This window comes from Leptonychotes weddellii, chromosome 1, assembly GCF_054177405.1.
Source record: "Leptonychotes weddellii isolate Sample4059 chromosome 1, ASM5417740v2, whole genome shotgun sequence".
Taxonomy (NCBI): domain Eukaryota; kingdom Metazoa; phylum Chordata; class Mammalia; order Carnivora; family Phocidae; genus Leptonychotes; species Leptonychotes weddellii.
Genome location: NC_138369.1, coordinates 65,158,626 through 65,181,447, shown reverse-complemented (window position 1 = coordinate 65,181,447; position 22,822 = coordinate 65,158,626). Strand labels below are relative to the sequence as shown.

Here is a 22,822-nt window from a genome sequence, read left to right as displayed (position 1 = left end):
GGGGAGTGGGAGAGGGAGAAGCAGGCTTCCCGCTGAGCAGGAAGCCCGATGCGGGGCTCGATCCCAGGACCCTGGGACCATGACCTGAGCCGAAGGCAGACGCCCAACGACTGAGCCACCCAGGTGCCCCAAGAAGCAATTTTCTTTATAGCCCATTGTGTCAGGTACTGTTCATAACCATGCAAGTATTAGATCATTCATATAGTAAATACTTCTTGTGAGCCTATATCATACCAGACTCTGGCGGGTAGGGATAGTGGTGAACAAAATCATCTGGGCATATCACAAAATAAGTGAAAAGTTCAACCATAAGGAAAAGTGCACAGAGCATGTAGACCAGGGGAAACATGCGTTGGCTAAGGGGTTTCTCCTGAGGAGACTACCTCCAGAGGAGCGGTGGAGGATGAGAAAGAGTTAACCAGATGGCCAGTGGGAAAAAGAGTATTCCAGGCAGAGGGAGCAGCATGTGCCAAGGCCCTGTGGTCAGTGGGAACACAGCTGCAACAGCTAGAAATCAATAGAGTGAGGTCGGAGCTAAAGTAAAGACAATGACTTGGCAGGGCCTAGAGCGTGCAGGGTTGTGGGTTTGTAGCCATACTGAGGACTTGGTTTTTAAATAATGAGCAACTGGAAGCTACTGAAGTGTTCTAAGCCATTTAAGAGTTCTGAGTTTATTACAGCATTTTTAAGAATGCAAGAGGTATAGTCAATAGTTGGGTGTGCTTCACTTTGTCTCTGCTTGTCCAAGTTTACCTACAGGTTTATTTTGATCCATCCAATGGAAACTTCCCCAGCTTTCCTTTAAATTATCTAATGTTATAATGTGATTGGGATTACACTAAGCAATAAAGTCTCAAAGAATTCCCATTCCGGGATTAGTCAAAGTTTTCCATTCATATTAGCTCATAGTTGCTTATTATCCAGAAATCCCAAATAAACGTTCCATGAAGAACATGCCTAAAATGTTTCTCAGAGCTTCAAACTCTAAAATCTGCTCTGAAAATGCACATGAAGATAACGTGCAGTCTTGGACTCTGGAATTGAAGTAAGACATACAGATAAAAACGAGAACCAAGGACCATATTTGGAGATTATTTTCCGTGAGAAGGATAACAATGACCTGCCTCATAATGAATCAAATCAGAGGAAGAAAAGGAGCTTTTACTGACTCTCTGTTCTAGCACAATCAGTACAGTGTCCACAAACCATGTATCTAGCAGCTGAGATATACAATAAAGACTGCTCTGAGGCACTTGCTACAAGAGTTAATAAAGAGAACTTTCTTCCATTAAATAAGGTAATATCTGAGCAAGCAAAGACAAAAGAAAGAGCAAAGGACATGGGAACATCAGACTCATCAAACGCTTGGGACCCTGGAGGGCAGGGACAGGCATCCCACGTCCACATTAATAGGCTCAGAGAAGCTTAGGATTATACAAAGATTATAGAATTTGGTGGGAAACACTTTGGTGATGGCTAAAAAGACAATTCAAGAAAAGGCAGGAGGTAGGAGACTCAGAGCAGGGAGGGCCATGAAATATATCTATTTTTGTCCAATTCACAAACTCAGAAAATGAGGATACAGAAAATTCAAAAGGAACTGGGCATGTCACTGAATTTATTAGAGAACATCTTAAATTTGGAATAATTAAAACTTGAGAGCATAACTAGCCAACAATGTCAGAATCCTAGTAGGAACCCTGACACTATTCTGAACATTCTTGTAGGAAAGGAATTTTTTTTTTTAAAGATTTATTTATTTATTTATTTGAGAGAGAGAGAATGAGAGAGAGCAAGCACATGAGATGGGGGAGGGTCAGAGGGAGAAGCAGACTCCCTGCCAAGCAGGGAGCCCGATGCGGGACTCGATCCAGGGACTCCAGGATCACGACCTGAGCTGAAGGCAGTCACTTAACCAACTGAGCCACCCAGGCGCCCAGAAAGGAATTTTTAAAACGAGACTGTTACTTACAGAGAATTTCCACCCTCCCTTGAGAAGATTTATTCTGAATCCTATCCCCAGGAATCAATTGCACAACAACAGAGTAGATTAAAAAAGAAGACGGAAGTGTCTAGATGGCTTGACCTGCTGAATGAGATTTGAGAATATTTCCCTGAATCTTTTATGTCTACTGACGACTCTATCTGCTTGCTAATTTGAAAAAATTCAAACAAGTAATATGTGATCAGCAAAAGAAGATTCTCACTGCCTAATAATCAATGGATTGTAAAGGAACCCTCAAAGCATGTTAAATAAGTTACAAATGTTTCAATTCATCAAAATATAAACACCCATTTACCCAAGAAGCACCAACTTTATAAACATATTTCTAAGTATATATGTCATCATTTATCCATTCACTCAATAAAATGTATTCAGCAACTATTACCTGCCAGGTGCCAGGATACGTATTAGTACACAAAAAACCATTCTCCTGCCCTTGAATGTTTATAGGCAGACAGAGAAAAACAGTCATTTTTTGAATAGGTACAATAAAACATTCCAAGTGTCATGGGGAGTAGTGAGTCTGCTAGTTCATTTACAGATTCTTCAACAACAATTGCACACCTACTACGTGCCAAGGATCATTTGAATTTATAAGTAATAAAAGTAGTTTCCATGAGGGGCAGAGTTACCATAGAGGAAAGACAATTTTTTGTTGTTATTTCAAACACACATAATGATGTATACTTGTGTTCATGTATATTACCTGGGCAATTGAGGAAAACATTAAATAAGCTCTTTTTCCTAAAATCATCTTTCCTTTGCAAGCCAAGACATGAAACTAAAGCCCCACTCAGTTAGGTATGATGTTTGAAAACCATAAAATAATTGTCCTTACCAGGAATACAGGATTGTTCCAACAACAGAAGTGAGTTTACTGTTTTCTTGTTTTTGCTTTGCCAGCCCAAAGTCAGCTATAATTCACAAAAAATGCAATGTTATTATTATCGTGGTTCCTTAGCTTTTGATATTCTGCACAACAACTATTAAGGTTCACAACAGAAAGCTTTATTTTAACCTTCTGTCAAAATGTGTGTGCCAATCTTCCATACCACTCACAGTCTTAATTAATCACATATATACAATAGGCTGTTATGCTATGTATTTTGAAATAATGAGATTTATCACTAAAAAACTAAAATAAGTCTTGCCAACTGAAAGGTAGGGCAAAATACTTATTGAACTTGTGATTCCACTTTTTAGGTTATCTTTATAATTTTCAAATAAATAAAATGAATCTGATATTTTGGCATATGCCAGGTATCAACTCATCTGGACAAAAAAAAAAGAAAAAGAAAAGAAACTAAAATAAGGAAAGCCTGAATAACCACCATGGAGACCTGAACATCTGATATTAAATGGCATCTAACTGTACTGTCACAGCAAATAATGATATTCAGAATCATCTCAAAATATTTATATATCAACAAAGGATTTTGATTTTTAACTTAGAAAACCAAATATTTATATTTAATATGAGCACTAGCTGTACTTTTCAAAGCACCTTTAGATACTTCTCTTTTTTAAACCACTCAACAACTTAGGTCAAAGTGAAGGAAACAGATATTCTTCATAGCCTCCAACATTTGGAGAGATTTAATTACCAGAATTACACAAAAGGACAGTGCTGAACCAGGGCAAGAATTCAAGGTGCGATGCCTAAGAAGATGTGATGTTCACAATATCACTTTGTACAGTGCACCAAATGTTTATGATATTTCACTGCATTGTCCTTTTTTTCTTAAGATTTTATTTATTTATTTGACAGAAAAGAGAGAGAAAGTACACAAGCTGGGGGAGCTGCAGAGAGAGAGGGAGAAGCAGGCTCCCCACTGAGCAGTGAGCCTGACAAGGGGGCTCTTGATCCCAGGACTCTGGGATCATGACCTGAGCCGAAGGCAGATGCTTAACTGACTGAGCCACCCAGGCGCCCCCTCAGTGAACTTAAATAAAGGTATTTGATAATGTATTTATACTAATAGTCTTTCAGGCTGAAAATATTCCAAAGTAGTTAGACTTCAAACTAATAGTAATTCACATTATTAATAACAATACCTATTTACTAAACAACAACTTTGAAATAACACAAATTGAGCTGCTTACATGAATTGCCTAGTTGAATACTGCTAGCAATCCTGGAAGACTGGTATTATTATGGTTAGTGCAGCTTAGCACTTAAAAGCAAGAACTTGGGAACCAGCCTCAATTCAAATCCTGGCTCCATCATGTGCTACCAGAGTAACTCTGGGTAAGTTATTTAATCTCCTTTTGCAGTAGTTTTCTTACCTCTAAAACAAGGATTATAATAGCATAAATAGTTTTAAGTAATATGGTACAATAACAAAATCTGAATAAGCTAACATATGTAAATGCAGGATAATACAAGTTGAACAACTGATACATATCATTATTCAATCTTCGCAGCCACCCATTTTATAAATGAGAAAACTGAGGCTCAGTTTACTTAGAGATTGAGTAACTTGCCCAAGGTCTCACAAAGAAAAATCAACAGTCAGATGTGAGTAGTAATTCTAAAGCCCCAAATCCTTATCAAAACACAGTACTACCAACAAAGAAAAATCAGGCCCAGATCATTTCAATAACAAATTCTACCAAACATTTAAGGAATAAATATCAATTTGCACAAACTCTACCAAAAAATAGAAGAGAACACTTCCCAACTCATTTTATAAAGCCAAGATTACTCTGAGACTAAAGCCAAAGACATTAAAAGAAAAGGAAAACACAGAACAATATCGCCCATAAAAATAGACAAACACACACACACACACACACAAAGAAAGTATAACCTAGTAAAATCTAGACATAGATAAAAAGGGTAATATATAAGGGCAATTATGCCAGAAATACAAGGCTGATTCAACATTTAAAAGTCAAAGTCAAATCAGCACATAAAGAAGGAAAATCATTTGATCATATGTATGAAAAGGTGTTGACAAAATTCAACATCTATTCTTTTCAGAAAAGTAAAAAAAGGTATGCATTTCCTTAACCTGCTAAAAGGCATCTATAAAAAGCTACAACTAATTTTCTACTTAACGTGAATATTTCTCCTTTAAGTTCAAAAACAAGGCTGGATGTCAACTAGATTTGTTGTGGTGATCATTTTACAATATATACAAACATCAAATTATTATGTTTTACACCTGAAAGTAATAACATGGTATATGTCAATTAAATCTATTAAAAAAAGAAAACAAATAAAAGATGTGGCAATCTTGTTAATATATTGCTATACGTGTTGGAGAGATTGTCACATAAGCAAATTGTTTAATGTGCCCTTAATAACTGAATTTTTAAAATAAAGCAAAAATATTTCTGTTTTCTTTTTTCCTTCTGAAGAAGATAAAGAGGAAGAAGATGGAGACAAAGAAGAAGAAGAAGGGAACACACTAGAACAATGGCAGAGAAACAAATATCCAGACAAAAGACATGAAAGATCTATGCAGGGAAAATTATAAAATTTTGTTAGAGTCATTAAAGAAGACTAAAATTAATGGAGAGAAACTCCAAGTTCATGGATTGGAATTCTCAATATTACATAGATGTCATTCTTCCTAAACTAACTTACATAATTCCAATCAAATGCCTCCAAATATTTTGGGTAGAATTTCACAAATTAAGTATAAAATTAACACACTTAATAGAAATAGAAAGGACCAAAAGGAGCCATGGATTTTGATGAAAAGAGACAACAAAATTTCCTATAAGATATTAAAAATTATTACAAGGCAATATTAACTCAAGGATACGAAAAGAAAAAAAAAAAAACAAGGAAAGAATATCCACTCTCACCATTCTTATTCAAGATTTTACTACAGGTCCAAGTAAGTACGATACTTGCATACAAATCTTTGCAAATATAATTTTTAATTTCTTTTTTAAGGGATTCATTGGAGTGAGATTACTGGATAATACAATAAGTGTATGCTTAAGTTTTTTAAAAACTGTCAAACCAAAATATTTTCCAGTGCTTTCTCACCAGAAATGTATGAGTTCTAGTTGCTTCTAAATCCTCACCAGCATTTGGTGTTGTCAGATTGATTGATTTATTTATTTAGGATTTTTTTTTTCCTCTAGTAAGCTCTAGGCTCAAGGTAGGGCTTGAACTCATGACCATGAGATCAAGAGTCACATGGTCTACCAACTGAGCCAGACAGGTCCCCTGTTGTCAGGTTTTTGGTTTTTGGTTTTTTTTTTAATTAGCCATTCTAGTAAGTATGTAGTGATAGCTCAGTATAGTTCTAATTTGCACTTCCCTAATGACTAATAGTATTGAACATTTTTCATGTACTTATTTGTCATCTGTGTATCTTCTTTAGTGACGTACCTGTTCAAAATTTGACCCATTATTTGATTGAGTTGTTTATTTCCTTACGATTGAGTTTTGAATACAAATTCTTCATCAGGTATACGATTTGCAAATATTTTCTCCTAGTCTGAAGCTTGTCTTTTCATTCTCTTAATGTCTTCCATAGAACAGAAGTTTTAAGCTTTGATGAAATTCAATTAATTTTTCTTTTATATATTGTGGTTTTGATGTTGTAGCTAAGAAATACTTGCCTAAGCCATGTAAAATAGTCCAGGTTATTCTGCTGAAAAGGCCAGATAGAGAAGAGCAGTCTGGAGGATGAGAGGCCCAGCTCCAGCCAAACTCCAGAGCCTACCTGCCAGTCGTATGAGTCAAGGCTTCAGATGCAGCCCAGGCTGACAGCTTCACTGAAATCTCTTAAGACACCCTGAGCCAGAACCACCTAGCTAAGCTGCTCCTGGATTCCTCAGAAATGATGAGAAAATAAATGTTTGTTGTCTTCAGCTGCTAAATTCACAGCAATTTGTTACACAGTAATGAAAATTAATACAACTGCTAACACCTTAGTCCAAAACACCATGAGCGCTCACGTAGGCTACCGAACAATACCTCCTAAAGAGGACTCATGCTTCTATCACTCCCTCCAAAACATAATTCTCCATGCCAGAGCCAAAATGATCTTGGAAAAACCAACAGCAGAGATCACCACTCACAAAATTAAAATTCTAGAGAGACATCTAATATACTAAGATTAAAAGCCAAATTCCTACCAGGTATATAAATGACCATATATTATCTGGGTTTTCAGAAAGGTCTTTCTTGACCATACTATCATAAATATGTCCCTTTCTTTACTACTCTTCTGTTACATTTATTTGATTCATATCTTTCATTATCTGATTTTTTTACATTATACTGCCATTTAAAATCACTTAAAATCTTTAATCAGATTTCATCAAAGATTACCAGACATATTACATGCCATGATTAGCTTTCTATAAACAACTTTGCTTTCTTTGTACACATCAGTGTCAATGAAATAAAAAATAAAGTCATATACGAGGCAAAGAACTTTATTAACCTTGTTTCAAACTTTATTCCCAGGTTTCTTCAGCTTAATTAGTGACAAAGAATGAATTGTGTCTAAGAAAACACTGAAAAGAGCTGCAGTGTCCAAGGGACTTGGCCTTAAAAATATTAGAGATTTAGATTTTATGAGATCCATGAGCAAAATCTTGAAAAGCAGTCATAATATAAAATAGCAGCCCCCAGTAACTTCTTCGAGTTTTATCTTCTTCAGAAGTTGGCTCAATTCATTGGTTTGCTTCATTCTTGGAAGCCTCATCAAAATCCTCTACAAGATCTGGAACTTCATCTTCCTCCTCCTCTCTGGTAACAAGTGGTGCTTTTCCATCCACAGATTGTGTGGGCAGAGCTTCAGCCAGTCTTCTTAAACTAGTCAGACTGTCTGCACCAAGTTGGTTTAAGATCCTGGGTAGCATTTCTGTCAGCTGCTTTGTCTCAGCATGGCCTGCAATGGAGAAAGTGCTCGCTGCCAGGGCTTCCCGAACTTTCGGGTTGTGAAAGTGGATTTCTGTTTCTTGGTTTGTGAGCATATTCACTTCTTCAATATTAGAGCTGTTGTTTACCCCTAACTTCTTTAAGGAGAACTGAAGCTTTTTATCATCTGCTGTAGCCATTCTATGAACCCCCTTCTTTCAGGAAGCAGTTCCTTTCCCACCAATGCACACTTGGGCTGGCAGTTTGGTGAGTTTTTCCTGTTTCATGATAGTTTGATCTTGTTGGAGCAGAAATGGGACCATGAGGGGACTAGGGTTCTATTTTTGTTTAATATTCATTTATGTATTTAGGGTCTATTCATTCCTAACTAGTATGCAAGATCCATACTTTGTGTTATCACTGTATATTGACAGTTATATCTTTTGATAAATATATAGATACATAGTTGACCCTTGAACAATGTGAGGGTTAGGGGTGCAAACGCCCAGCACAGTCAAAAATCCATGTATAACTTTGATTCTCCCAAAACTTAATTATTAATAGACAACTGTGGACCAGAAGCCTTGTAACATAAACAGCCAACTAACACATACTTTGTACATTATATGTATTATATACTGTATTCTTACAATAAAGGTAGACAAAAAAATGTTATTAAGAAAATCATAAGGAATGGGCGCCTGGGTGGCTCAGTTGGTTAAGCGACTGCCTTCGGCTCAGGTCATGGTCCTGGAGTCCCAGGATCGAGTCCCGCATCGGGCTCCCTGCTTGGCGGGGGGCCTGCTTCTCCCTCTGACCCTCCCCCCTCTCATGCTCTCTCTATCTCATTCTCTCTCTCAAATAAATAAATAAAATCTTTAAAAAAAAAAAAGAAAATCATAAGGAAGAAAAAATACACTTACAACACTGAACTGCATTTACTGAAAAAAATCCATGTATAAATGGACCAGTGCAGTTCAAACCCATGTTGTTCAAGGGTCAAATGTATATGCATATCTATCATCTATCTATCTATCTATCTATCTATCTACCTATCTATCTATCTATCTATCCTCTCAGTCCAGTAGGAGTAATGAGAAACAGTAGATGGCTAAGCTTTACAAAGTGTTTTTAAGATTATTCACAAGTTAGGGGTGCCTGGGTAGCTCAGTCGGTTAAGCATCTGACTCTTGATTTCAGCTCAGGTCATGATCTCAGAGTCCTGGGATCATGCCCCACATTGGGCTCCATGCTCAGCAGGAAGTCTGCTTGAGATTTTCTCTCTCCCTCTCCCTTTATCCCTCCTCCTCTGCTCACACTCTCTCTCTCTCAAATAAATAAACAAATCTTTAAAAAAAAAAAAAAGGACTATTCATAAGTTAGATGGCTTGCTTTAATCTTCCTATTCCTCCATCGTGTGTATTGGAGAAAATTAGTAGAAATAGTATAGCATATCAATATTTTTAGGAGCTCATTATAATTTTAGCACATAGACTTCATGTACTTCGAATCTAAAATAATCCTTTGACTTTTAGTTTTAGTGCTACATAGAAACTATCTCATTTTTATAAAAAAGCCATTGATTTTGAAAGGCAAAAACTAAGGAGTGGTACTCACAATGGTTCTACTCACTCTATGTAATGTGGATAATGGCAGAAACTCAGATAGATGTCTGCAAAAACAGAGATAGTTGAAAAGTATTCATAAAGAGAACAAAAGCTAATATTGTTTGGCCAGTTGGAAGATTTTGGTGGTAGTGGTAATGTTTCTATTACTCTTTCTACATTTGTGATCATATTTGGAGCAGAGGTAAAGGATTTATTTCAGAAACTGTGGTCATAAAAGCATTCATGTGTTATTATAGAAATACAAAATGACAACAGATGACATTTTACATATGGCATATTATGCCCAAAAAAATCTCTTCGATAGAATGAATGATACAGGAAATGCTAAAATTGTAGCCTCTTTATGCTACAGCCTATAGCTGTCAACTTTCAGATGGAAAATGTGTGTGGTCTCTGGTTGAGTGCCTAGATTTTTGCTCTGTCGTTTACTATCTATGTGACATTGGATCCATGACTTAACTACTCTGTTTTCTCAAAAAGAGCCTATGACACTTATCTTTTGCAAGGGGCTATAAGGTATTTCTATCCCTCTCCAAAGGGTGCTTTCATCCACCACCTGTGTCAATAGCTCCCAAATTCAAAGCCATGCCAATTCATTCATACGTGGCACTTTGCACCCCAGACTGAGCTCATCATTCACAGTCATCCGGGATACCCCAAGCAGCAGAAGGCATCTCATCTTCCCCATTTTCTGGGCTGGAAATCTCTGCCTCTTCTCTCTTGCTCCTATGTTCATTAACTCCTCAGCTCTTGTATCTGAATCTTTCTTTTGATTCTGTGACCACAGTTTAAATGTGCCAGGAGCCCAAGCCCTCCCTTTTCCTGCAAGAACCTAGGTGCATCTCATCAGAAAACTTCTCCTTCTAATCCATTCCACAGGGTATTTAACAATGGAATAATCTACCAACCCCTGTCTTCATCACAGCAAGCCCCATATAAGTGCCAGAATGTCTCCTGACTGCTATTATCTATAAAGTTTCCAGCAGCCCTATGCCTTCAATACTGTCCATTTACTCACTGATTCATCCATTTCTCCAATAACCAGATCAGAAACTATCCATATTGACATAGTCCATAGAGACCAATGGTAGAGATACACATTAAACAAAGCATCACATATATAAATTTATAATTGTGATAAGATCACTAAAGATCAGGTAGATCTATGATACTATGAGGGAGTAACATAGCAAACATAGCAGATCAGGAAAATCTGTGACAAAATGGTGATTGAGGGAATATGTAACAGAAGACAGGAGTTAACTAGGTAAGAAGAGAAAGTGGAAAAGAGACATCCAGCAGAGGAACCTGCATGTGCAAAGGTCCTGTGATCAAGGAAACATGATCCATTAAGGAACTGAGAGAAGGTCCTGTGATCAAGGGAGCACGGTCAACTGAAGAACTGAAAAAAGGCTAGGTTGGCTGGAGGGTAGACAATCAGGGGCATGGCCAGATGATGCAAGACCCTGCAGGCCATGTTCAGATGACTGATCCCTGTCAATATGGCCCAAATTAAAATGTCCACCTCAACAAAACTATTGGATTCATCCAATTCATGCAACACAATACTTGATTATGAGCACCCCATGCCTCAGGGATGCCTTTTTCTTTACCCGAATTGATCTTTCTGGGGGAATACTATAAAGAGAGTTGATGAAGCGATGAACACTAGAGCCAGATATAGTTCATCCCTGGCACTTTCAACCTATTAGCTGGGTGATTTAAGCGAGTTTTCTAACCTCTCTAACTCTTTTCATTATCTGTGAGGATGGAAGGTGCCTCAGATATTGGATGAGGTAATGAACATATAATTTTCATCCCACACTAAGTGCTTAAGAGATGTAGCTATGGGTAGTTACTCCTTTCCTTCAAAGCACAGCTAAAATTTTCACCATGATAAAAACATCTTCCCTGAGTAAAATAAAAACCATGAATGACTGTGAAATTTCAGGAAATGATCAGTTGAAATCTCTATAGTGCCACGCAATGACAAAGGCATCTACTTGAACACAACTGTATAATAGTTCAGAAAGATGTCCACCTTGCAAACTCGCCCATCTACCTCTCTTCTCTTTCCTTCTGCCTCAGTAAATGAAGGCCAACCTCCAACTTCCACAGTGACAAGATCATCAGTAACATCCTCTCCATGCAGGGCTCTGTGGGGGGAAAAGGAGTTCTCGAAAAGATGCTCAACAAACCCCTGCCTCATTGGCACTTCCTCCTCTGAAGGCCACTCAAATTCTTAATGTGAGCTCTTCCATTGTGCCACCCACTCTTCCAAAGCTTCCTTCCCCAGTGCAGGCTCTTCCCTGGATGAGAGAGAGTAAAAGCATTTTTCTTTCTCAACAGCATCATTATTTGATTGATTTTTATTGATGTAATTATTATAACAAAGAGTTGTAGGATGAAAAATTCAACACCTGATATAAAAGTACTTCCTGAATTCTAGGTAACTCCATATCTTTAGTACACAAACATCATTTCTAGGACATCTATCAGTAGACTAGATTCTTGGGGAAACCAATGTCCTTACTAAATATGGGCTCTTCTAAAATCATTTTCCAAAGTGGGCTGGTTACTCTTACTTGGAATAATGAATGAAACTTTAAACACGTGATTCTGGGGTGCCTGGGTGGCTCAGTCGTTAAGTGTCTGCCTTCAGATCAGGTCATGATCCCAGGGTCCTGGGATTGGGCCCCGCATTGGGCTCCCTGCTCCGCAGGGAGCCTGCTTCTCCCTCTCCCACTCCCCCTGCTTATATTCCCTCTCTCGCTGTCTCCCTCTTTCTCTCTGTCAATTAAATAAATAAATAAAATCTTTTAAAAAAATAAATAAAATAAACACGGGGTTCTAATATTAAGTAGGAGTGCTAAGGGTCAGATTCTTATAAAAACAGGAAGTCAGGCTCTTGCTCTTTCTCATTCTCTCTCTCTCTCTCTCTCTCACACACACACACACACTGTTTATGGCATGATTATAGAGTCCAAAAGGCTCCAGTGGCTTCAGTACACTTAGGAGGCTGGGCAGACTGATCAAATGTGTAGTACCATGCACTGTTGAATTAGTCTGTGTAAAAATAGGCACTCCCACCCACTTACCATGCTGTTTCAGAGCACACTTTGGGAAAACTCAGAGAATGAAAATAACATGTCCAGAACACATCAGATTCTACCCTTTACATTAAAAATTTCTCAGAGAACTAAATGATAACCCAATATGCCCATATGAAAACACACACTAAAATAAACTTTATTATCCTTGGTCTTTTGGTGTTTTTATAGGTCTTATAAACCCAACATTGGAAAGATTTTAGTTCTAATTTTTTCCTAAGATGGTAAAGATTCAAGGCCTCCTTATTCACTTATGCAGTCAATTATGGTGAGTCTGTCCCACCAGGAGAGCATAACAATCATTTGGTCAAGATCAGCACTTTCAGGACGTTCTGCTCGGACTTTCTTGGGACTGCCATTCTCATCTTTTCATGGAAGCCAACTGCTACTCAAATCTCAGAATTGCAGATTGACCCACTGGTGGTGTGAGAATCTTAGAAAATTTTTTAGAAATTAGATTTGACTGAATTTCGCTTCAATATTTCCTTATTTCACATGACCTAATAGCAATATAAGGAAACTGGTGGGCTTGACAGAAAATATTCTTGCTTTCCTAGTGACATGAAGGCAATTTGTTGACTGAGAAAAATTCTAGAAATTGTGTGGCTACCCTTACCACACAGATGCTATATGAGGGTATGCAATACAAGTGACTCAATATTCTGTAGTCTTTTAAGAACACTCAAAGCTCTGGGTTGGCTTAGACCCAAATAGATACTATATCTGGTTAATGAAAAGTAAACAACACAACAGGTTCAAAGAAAGGTCAAGAGACCTACAAAAGCTACAGACTCATTATGTGCCTATTTAGCCAGGAGATTTTAGAGGCATATGAGATAATATGCATATAAGGACTCTGACTTCCCTATCAGAAGTGTAACACTAATTCATTTTTCCTGTTATGACACAGATTTCTCAGCAGCAATTGAGCTAAACAATAACAATTAAAATCCTCTAATCCTCTAGAAAGCAATGAAAATGCCAAGATTCTAGCAATACAAGAGAGGTCTAATTTGATTTCTCAAACTTTGTTGGCACCCAAGAAAGTAAACTTTTTCCTTTCATACTTTGGGTTATAGTATTTGCTGCGATGCCATTGGGAACCACTTGTAACTTTCCCCTTGTATGCACTGGATTTTCACTTTAATCCTCAATTCCTCTTATATTAAACACTCTTCCCACAAAATCTTAGCTGTCAGATCAAGATCTCAAACCCAAGTATCTTCCCTAATCATTATTTTTTATTTGTAACTGGCTTCTAAATATTTCTACCTGGGTGTGTTTTAGTTCATTTGTTCATTCATTCATTCATCTGCCCATTTAGTCAATAAATATTATAAAGTGCTTTCCAAGAAAGAAAGCCAAGGAAACCAGTTTCCTTTACCTCAAAGAGAGAATGGCAATTGCCCTATATGCTGAGAAAGGCAAGCCTGGTATACTGAAGGAGCCCAGAAATGGAACCTATCAGCTGTGGACATCAAAGATGCCTCCTGGAGGAATGGCATTTGAATTGAGTAGCAGAGGACATTCCAGGCAGAGAGAGCACTACGTTGGAAGTCACAGAGATATAGGACCACAGCCTGGTCTGTTCAGGAAGGTGCAATTTGTCCCATGAGGCTAGAGCAAAGAGCAAAGGTGAGATCATGAAGGAAGGACTCTGGGTGCCCTAAGGAATGTCATAGGGAGCTACCTAAAGGACTTTAACCAGGAAAGGATATGATCAGATTTGTAAAGCAGTATGTCCAAAACCTTACACCTTAAATCCCCTCACCCAATTCTCTGGTGTCACAATCTTCACAAACTCAGACTCTTTCTCACTGTTTTCACACCTCTAACTAGGCACAAAATCTTTTAAATAACTGCTGAATCTAAACCTTCCGCTGTACCCTCTTCTGCTGCTGCCATAGGTAAAGCCCATATTACATCTTTCCTGGACAATTGCAAGTCTTTGGCGGCAAATACTGTTGACTAGCTCTCAAAAAGCCATTAGCTACCCCTTTTCCCCTTTCTTTTTTCCAACTATAGAGGCTGAAAGCTCACCTAAACAGTCTCCCTTATAGCTGGGGGTGCTAACATAACTTGGCTTTGGCCAACAGAATCTAAGACATATAATGGGACCCCCCTGCAAAAGATTTCCTTTAATGATAGAAGGAAATAGCCATTTGAAGAACAGAATTTTTTTTAACCTAGCTGCCATCTTACTTCCTGTCTGAGTTTGGTAATGATGCCTAGAGCTCTGGCTAATCTGCTGAGGATAATGGAGAGAAAAGACAGAAATGCCTAGATCATGGTTGACCTCCTTGAATTGTTAAACCAGCACTAGAACTGCTCACCTCCAGACCTCTTGTTATGAGATAATTACATGTCCTTATGGCATAAGCCATTGTTAGTCTGGCTTTTTGCATCTGAGCAGATCTTAACTGATATATCTCCCAAACTGGGGATGTCTCAAGTCTTTCCTTATGGTACCCCTCACCTGCCATTACAATTATCCTCCACATCCTGTATCTGATCACATAATTTCCAGTCTGGAAATTTCTAAAGATAAGTCTCTGGCCAAACATCAATGCCTAAGCTCCTTACTCACCAAAATCTCTATTGTCTTGACACATTGAATATCATGCCAGTGCGTAGGCACACTGTAGCACTTCGGGTCTCTAACCTTCTGCATTGCTGTACTCCATGCCTGGAAGCTTTCCTGCTCAACTCCTCACCTGAAAACCCCACAGAGAGAGTCAATCACATTTTCCCCTGTGTCTGAGAGTTGTGATAGACTATCTTCTTTGGGGAGGAGAAACACATCTTCACCCTTTTAAACTTGACTTGCTTTCACCCATGAAGTCTGGGCAGTTTTAAGAGCTGAGGTATGGTTCCATGCTTTCTCTTTCCTGCCTCTGCAATGTTGAAGCAGGTGTATAGGAGCCAGCCTGGGTCTCTGAGCACAGCACCCTTAGTGACCTATATTGCCCACACAGTACGAGCTAAGATAGAAACCTTGCTGTTTTAAGCCAGGGTGGGCAAATGTTTTCTTTTCTTTTTTTAAATATATAGTGGGTTATAACTTTCAGTTTATTTATTTTAAGTACTCTCTACACCCAACATGGAGCTGAAACTCAGGACCCCGAGATCAAGAGCGGCATGCTCTTCCAACTGAGCCAGCCAGGTGCCCCAAGGATACAGTTTTTCTGTAAATGGCCAGATAATAAATAGTTAAGGCTTCAAGAGCCACATGTGATCTTTGTCACATATTCTTTTTTTTTTTTTAACAACTATCTAAAAAAATAAAAGCCATCATTAGCTCACAGGACATCAAAAACAGACCACAGCTGGATTTGTCCCACAGGCTGTGGTTTGCCACTGTTTTAAGCTACTGAAACTTTCAGGTCACTTGTTACTGCAGCATAACCTGACCTACCCCAACTAATATAATAATATTTTGCATAGACAACTTTCTAGTCTTTATCACCCTGTAATACAACTAGAAGCTCCATGAAGATAGTGACCACGTCTGTCATACTTGTCTTGTCCATTGCTGGATGTAGTAGCTCAGGAGTTAACTGCTGAGTGAAGAACTCCAAGTCTTCCCCATAAGACTGAGATTTCAAGGGACAGAGGACATGGCTTTCATCTAATATCCACCCCGACATGCCTGGCATATGATGGCATTTGATAAGCACTTGAGCCTTTGATAAACGTTCCACTGAATCAAGTATTTTTTCTTGTTATTACCAGTAGCAACAGCCATATATCATTTGAGAAACATGTAGAAATGTGCACAGCCTGTTTGGTTGCAGAATGAACCTGTGACCTCTTGAGTCATGCACTAAAACCCATGTCTGAAATCTATTACCATAGTTGAGTTTTGTTTTTTCCTTTTTCTTTTCTTTTCTTTCTTTTTTTTTTTAATTTGGGATCAGGGGAGAAAATGGGAGCATGAGAGGCTTACATTAAAATGTGGGTATTTGAAAAGGTCAAGAAATACGAAATGGTGGATCTGCGAGCAAGTTCATTATCAGCACATCCCCTACTTCAGAGCCATTCTATGATGGGATGGCACAGTGTAGGTCTTACTTGACAGGCGGCAGCACTTAGAGCTGACCTTGACTGTGCTTTGCTTAGTGTGCCACTGAGTCAGGTGCATGGCATCCAAGGTTGAAAATAAGTGCAGAGGCAAGACCTGGACATGTTTCACAGAACAAGACATTAAAATATACAGTCTTTTAAATGGAAATATATTTAGACATTAAAATTAGATACCATTTGTAAAATCACACATACCTAAATATTAGTATATTAATATAAAGTTAGTACTCTCTATTCTGCTGCCTCATGAAGGCAAATTCCCAGCTAGTGTGCTTACTATAAATAATTGCACACCAACCGCAATTTTAAAACATCTAATTCATCTACATTAAGAAAAAGAGAAGAAGAGGGAAATTTTGATTTTTCTAAAGCTTTTTTGTCTGGTTACATTTTCAGTACATTTTGTCTCATGCATCTTAAACATCACTTGTCGATGCCATGTTTCTTTTCCTGGGAGTAAAGCCTTCTAGCACAAGAGAAGAGAAAAATAAAATATGACAAGGCTGCCCCTTTGTGGTGACATGATTCCACATACACCGCAGCCTATTTTTTTTTTTAAAGATTTTATTTATTTATTTGAGAGAGAGAGAATGAGAGAGAGAGCACATGAGAGGGGGGAGGGTCAGAGGGAGAAGCAGGCTCCCTGCTGAGCAGGGAGCCCGATGCCGGACTCAATCCAGGGACTCCAGGATCATGACCTGAACCGAAGGCAGTCACTTAACCAACTGAGCCACCCAGGTGCCCAACTGCAGCCTATTTTTATAGGCTCCATGAATTGCAGTTTTGTTTCAACCTCCCAAAATATGGGCATCTTCTAAATTTGGTTTCAAATTAATGCTATAAGATTTTAATTTAACCATACCTGTCATAAAAATAAGAGTCTCTGAAGTCCACATTTATACCAATAGTGATAGACACCGAAAAATATTTTCATCACTATTACATTTAAAATATCTTTAAAATAGTGATATCAAGTCTCTTTGGATTATCTTTTTAGTCATAAAATCATTTTATACTCATTGAAAATGACAATAGCACATCGACACCCTGTCCATGTAATTGCTTTAATGGAAAGAAACTAGATTAGGATAAGATTCTGTTCTGAGGTATATCACTGATTCTTTATCTGAAACTAGAAAAATATTGCCTCATTTAATGCTAAAAAGTTTTGAAAGTTGAACATAATTTTTAGGTTAATAACACTTAAGTATAAGTCTAATAAATATTAATAAGAAAAAGGTTGGGCAGAATGGTGATGAGGAGCAGGAAAGAGAAAAGCAAAATAAAAGTTTATTTATCCTTGTAAACAAAATAACTTTTTTTCTAGAGAGTCTTTTATAATTTGGAGCACTGGGTGTTATACGAAAACAATGAATCATGGATCACTACATCAAAAACTAATGATGTATGGTGACTAACATAACATAATAAAATAAAATTTAAAAAAAGAAAAAAATATATATTTTTTAAGTTAGAGTAAAAATGAAAGTGGAATATTTTGTCATATATAATGTATAGACTTAATAATGTACTGCCCATTTGGGTTTAAAAGGTAGATTGTTCAGGACACCTGAGTGGTTCAGTCTGCCATTGGCTCAGGTCATGATCTCAGGGTCCTGGGAGTGAGTCCCACATTGGGCTCCTTGCTCAGCAGGGAGCCTGCTTCTCCCTTTGCCTGCCGCTCCCCCTGCTTGTGCTCTCTCTGACAAATAAATAAATAAAATCTTTAAAAAAAAAAAAAAGGTAGATTGATCACATGTGTGTATGTCTTCTAGCTCTCAAAATCTTGCTAAAATGAAGGGAAATCAATTTTCTGTATAAATTACTAACTCACAAGGACAATGAGAATGTGCTTGGTGACAACAGAGGATAAGATATTCCAATGAATTTTTGTAAGATGGAAAATAGCTGGAGAATGTACCGAGCAGAAGTCCCAAACCATGAGTCTGAGAATAAGACGGCCAAAAGGGAGCCCATTCACCCTGCAGAGCCCAGTGTGCCACACAAGGATAAGTGAAGTTAAAAAAAGCTCAAAAGACAGAGTTAAGATCAAGTCCACAGGTCCCTCCCCACATTCACATATGACACTCCTCAGTTATTGAGTTCCCCCTGCCACTAGCAGAAAAAGAGAGATTTATTTTCCAGAGACACTGACTGAACCAGAAAGAAACAAAGCAGAGTGTGGGTGAACCCATGGGAATTCAGGGAAAACCTATCAACTGAACATAACTACCTGAGGCCCCTTTGTCCACACCACTCCCCAAATGACAGCAACAGATAGACATTGCCTCAGTCAAGATACTGGAGATGCATTCTCTGGAAAAAGTTTAGGTAAAAACTTTGGGGGTTTCCAAAGAAAAATGTCATTGTGCTCTAATGAAGTTTACAGATGGAAGCCTTAGCTGGAACCCACAGAGCTTCCAACAGCTTATTTAGTGTCTTTGTCAGCCCAGGATCAATAGACATTTGAGAAAAGTCTCCATTAGGACAGAAAGATTGGTGGTGGGGGTGGGGGGGTGGGGGATGGAACCAGAAGATACAGAAACAATGCAGGGTGCTAAAAAGAAAAGTCTACATTACCTTGAGAGAGAATAAAATCAGGATTCCATGAAAATGAAATAAAGAACAAGATAAAAGGGGAAATTAAAAAATGTGAAAATCAAAATTAAATATTCAATAGAAGCACGAGAAAATTAAGTTGAAGAAATAACTGAAGTAGAACAAAGAGAGCTGAAAACTAAGAGAATAATTATTTTTAAATTAGGATATTATTTAGCATATAGATCCAAGACTAATGGGAATTCTAGAAAGTAAAGAAGGGAGAAAAATAATGAAAAAATAAGGCAGGAAAATTTCCCAAGACTGAAGTTTTAGCTTCCAGTATTGAAGTACACACCTAGTTCCAAATACACTGAATGAAGAGACCCACCCAAAGCTGTGGATGAAGAGAACCTAAAACTTTCTAGATAAATAAAAGAGCTCATATATCAAGTAATGGGAATCAAAATAGCATTGGCTTTCCAAACAGCAAAACTGGATACCAGAAGACTGAAGTAATGCCTTCAAATTTGAAAGGATAATGACTTTTATCTGAGAATACTACACCCACCCAATAGAGTACAAAGTCTCCTATAAATATTTTGTGACACACAAGCATCCAAAAATTGTAAGATTCAGAACATTCTTTTTAAGGAAAGTACTAGAAGATACACTTCAGCACAGCAGGAGAGTTAAAAAAGAAGAGTGTGTAAGTGATGAATCACTAAATTCTACACCTGAAACTAATATTACACTGTATGTTAACTAACTGGAATTTAAATGAAAACTAGGAAGGAAGGAAGGAAAGAAGGAAGGAAGGAAGGAAGAGACGAGGAGGAGGAAGCGGGGGAGGGAGCAAGAAAGAACAAAAGAACAAAAGAAAGTAAGAAAAAGGGAGAAAGAAAGGAAGAAAGAGAGAAGGGAAGGAAGGAAAAAGAAGGAAAAAAAGAAAGAAAAAAGAAAGGGGAAATCACAGAACATAAAAAAGACTCCAATTAGAAAAGAAGCAATTGTAAGTTCCAGGACAATGGCCATGCAGCAGACCTAAATTAAAATCCAATCTACATTGCAGCAAGCAGCTGGATGTCCAGGAAAACAAAATTGAAAGTAACTGCCATGTTTGACCACATGGAAATGTAGAGAGAGGGCTTTTATAATCTTTTTGGAAGACTTGGGAAGAAGAAATAATACCTACATAGAAAATTAAGAAACCAAACAAAAAAGAAGGCAATTATTAGCTCCAAGAAAAATAGAAAGGTCTACGAGAAAGGAAAGGTGATCAACATTGAACAGGAATTATACAGTAATAACGTAAATATTAAATATTAATTTAACTCCAAATTGTGCAATAACTATATTGGCAGGATGGTAGATGGGGAAGAAGAAAAAATAAGAAAACTAAATCCTCAACTATCACAATGGAAAATCAAATGCCAGAAGAAGCTAAAGAGAATTAAATTTTTCAGAAAACAGAGAACTGGGGATTGCAAAGAGTTAAGTGTTTCTTTATAAGATTTTTAGCACTATTTTATTTTGTAAACTATTTTGATATGCAGTACTGATTACAGAAGATAAATATAAAATTTAATAAGCTTAGATAGAAAAGAAATCAAGCTACTAAAATAAAAGATTAACCTCAATGTATTAAATGTAACCAAGGAAATGATTACAGCTGATCTTAGTAAGAAAATAAAATGCAAGGTTAGCTATTACTCAGAAACGTGGCCTGAATAGCCATCAAAGGCATCATATACCAACACAAAACAAAACAAATCTGTTCATTCCTATTTAATAATATATAGGTATAATAAATTTGATTTCTATTAATTCTCATTAACTTATAAATTAAAATACCTATAGGTATATAAATAGGAAAAATTCTTAAGGAAACACAAGTCTAATTTATAAAAAAGAAAAAAAAATGAAAGCTTATGGCAAACAAAATTATAATTAATTTCAAATGATCAAGCAAATGTGTGTCCAAGGTGAAGATTCACAATTATTTGGTCTCATTTTATATTTCACAAAGCACTGGCCTGGAAATATTTCCAAGTAACTTTGCATTGGAAGTTATCTATAGAGTTCCTGTTTGGAGCTGCTTTTTATATTTTAAACTAATATAGGATGCTCTTAGAAAAATCTGGACAGTAAATCTAATTGTTGTTACTGAAGACACGTGGTGATGGTAAAGGTGCACATTTGGAATTGCCTTTATGAAGAATTAGATTCTACTAAAACGAAGAGAATCAGCCTTAAAATGTTATCATGTGTCTCTCACATCAATAACATTTAGGGAAGTGGTCTCCAAGCGAAATGCCTAAGGCAATCCACTGGAGGGCAGGAAAAAGTATTGAAACCTTTATTTTGATTTTTTAGTGCACCCCTTTATATTTTATTTGTAGACTTTGTGTACTTTATATTGAATAATTGTACAGTGATATAGGTATAGAATTTATAAGTAAGCATATATACATTGGCAGTATATTACAAAAAATATTTTACTGATGGAATGTCATGAGCAAAAAAAATCTAGAAACTACTGATTTAGATATGTATATCCTTACTTATAGTTGGTGAACGATTAATAGTCCATGAGAGTAACACAAGTGTTCATGAGTGAAGAAGAACAGGAGAATGCAAATTATCAATCTAGGCTAAAAAGTTAATTTTAAGTTATGATTGAGAATTATACAATTGTGGGGAAAAAATTAACCTCTTCGCTTGTAAAATTTTAGCCAACATTAGGCCTACCTGTATCAGTTGAAAATATTTTGATAAAAACTGATGCTAAAATATACAAATGCCTAGATTTTTTCACAGCCCTTGATATGTATACTTGTCACCCATACGGTACAGACTATATTAAAATAGTTCAAAACAATGTGCCTATGTGGTAGTCATAAAAGCTTTTGCTGATGAAGTAGTGTTCTATAGAGAGAAAAAAAACCTAGCAACCATTGAATTGGGAGTTAAATACTTAAATATCCGAACAGTACTTTATTCTCTCATATGGGCAAAATACAATTCAATCAAGAACTACACTAGTGACTGTCCAATACAGTAGCCACCAGTCACATAGGGATGTTTACTTCATTAAAATTTGATAGAATTTAAGATTCACATCCTCATACTGTTTTCCAGAGTGGCTGCACCAGCTTGGATTCCCACCAACAGTGTAGGAGGGTACCCCTTTCTCCGCATCCTCATCAACATCTGTCATTTCCTGACCTGTTAATTTTAGCCATTCTGACTGGTGTGAGGTGGTATCTCACTGAGGTTTTGATTTGGATTTTCCTGATGCCGAGCAACGTTGAGCACTTTTTCATGTGTCTGTTGGCCATTTGGGTGTCTTCTTTGCAGAAATGTCTGTTCATGTCTTCTGCCCATTTCTTGATTGGATTCTTTGTTCTTTGGGTGTTGAGTTTAAGAAGTTCTTTATAGATTTTGGATACTAGCCCTTTATCTGATATGTCATTTGCAAATATCTTCTCCCATTCGGTCGGTTGTCTTTTGGTTTTGTGGACTGTTTGCTTTGCTGTGCAAAAGCTTTTTATCTTGATGAAGTCTCAATAGTTCATTTTTGCCCTTGCTTCCCTTGCCTTCGGCGATGTTTCTAGGAAGAAGT

General features: G+C 37.2%; 1 protein-coding gene and 1 pseudogene across 1 annotated transcript in view; both read right to left on the bottom strand.

Moving 5' to 3' along the window:
- Positions 1–22,822, bottom strand: part of NEK10 (NIMA related kinase 10) — a 204,558-nt gene that overhangs the window by 111,248 nt on the left and 70,488 nt on the right. The window contains exon 21 of the mRNA XM_081829267.1: positions 2,844–2,919. Within this exon, the coding sequence (XP_081685393.1) occupies positions 2,844–2,919 (76 nt within the window). The remainder of the gene's footprint in view (positions 1–2,843; positions 2,920–22,822) is intronic.
- On the bottom strand, positions 7,595–8,199 carry LOC102741271 (transcription factor BTF3 pseudogene; annotated as a pseudogene).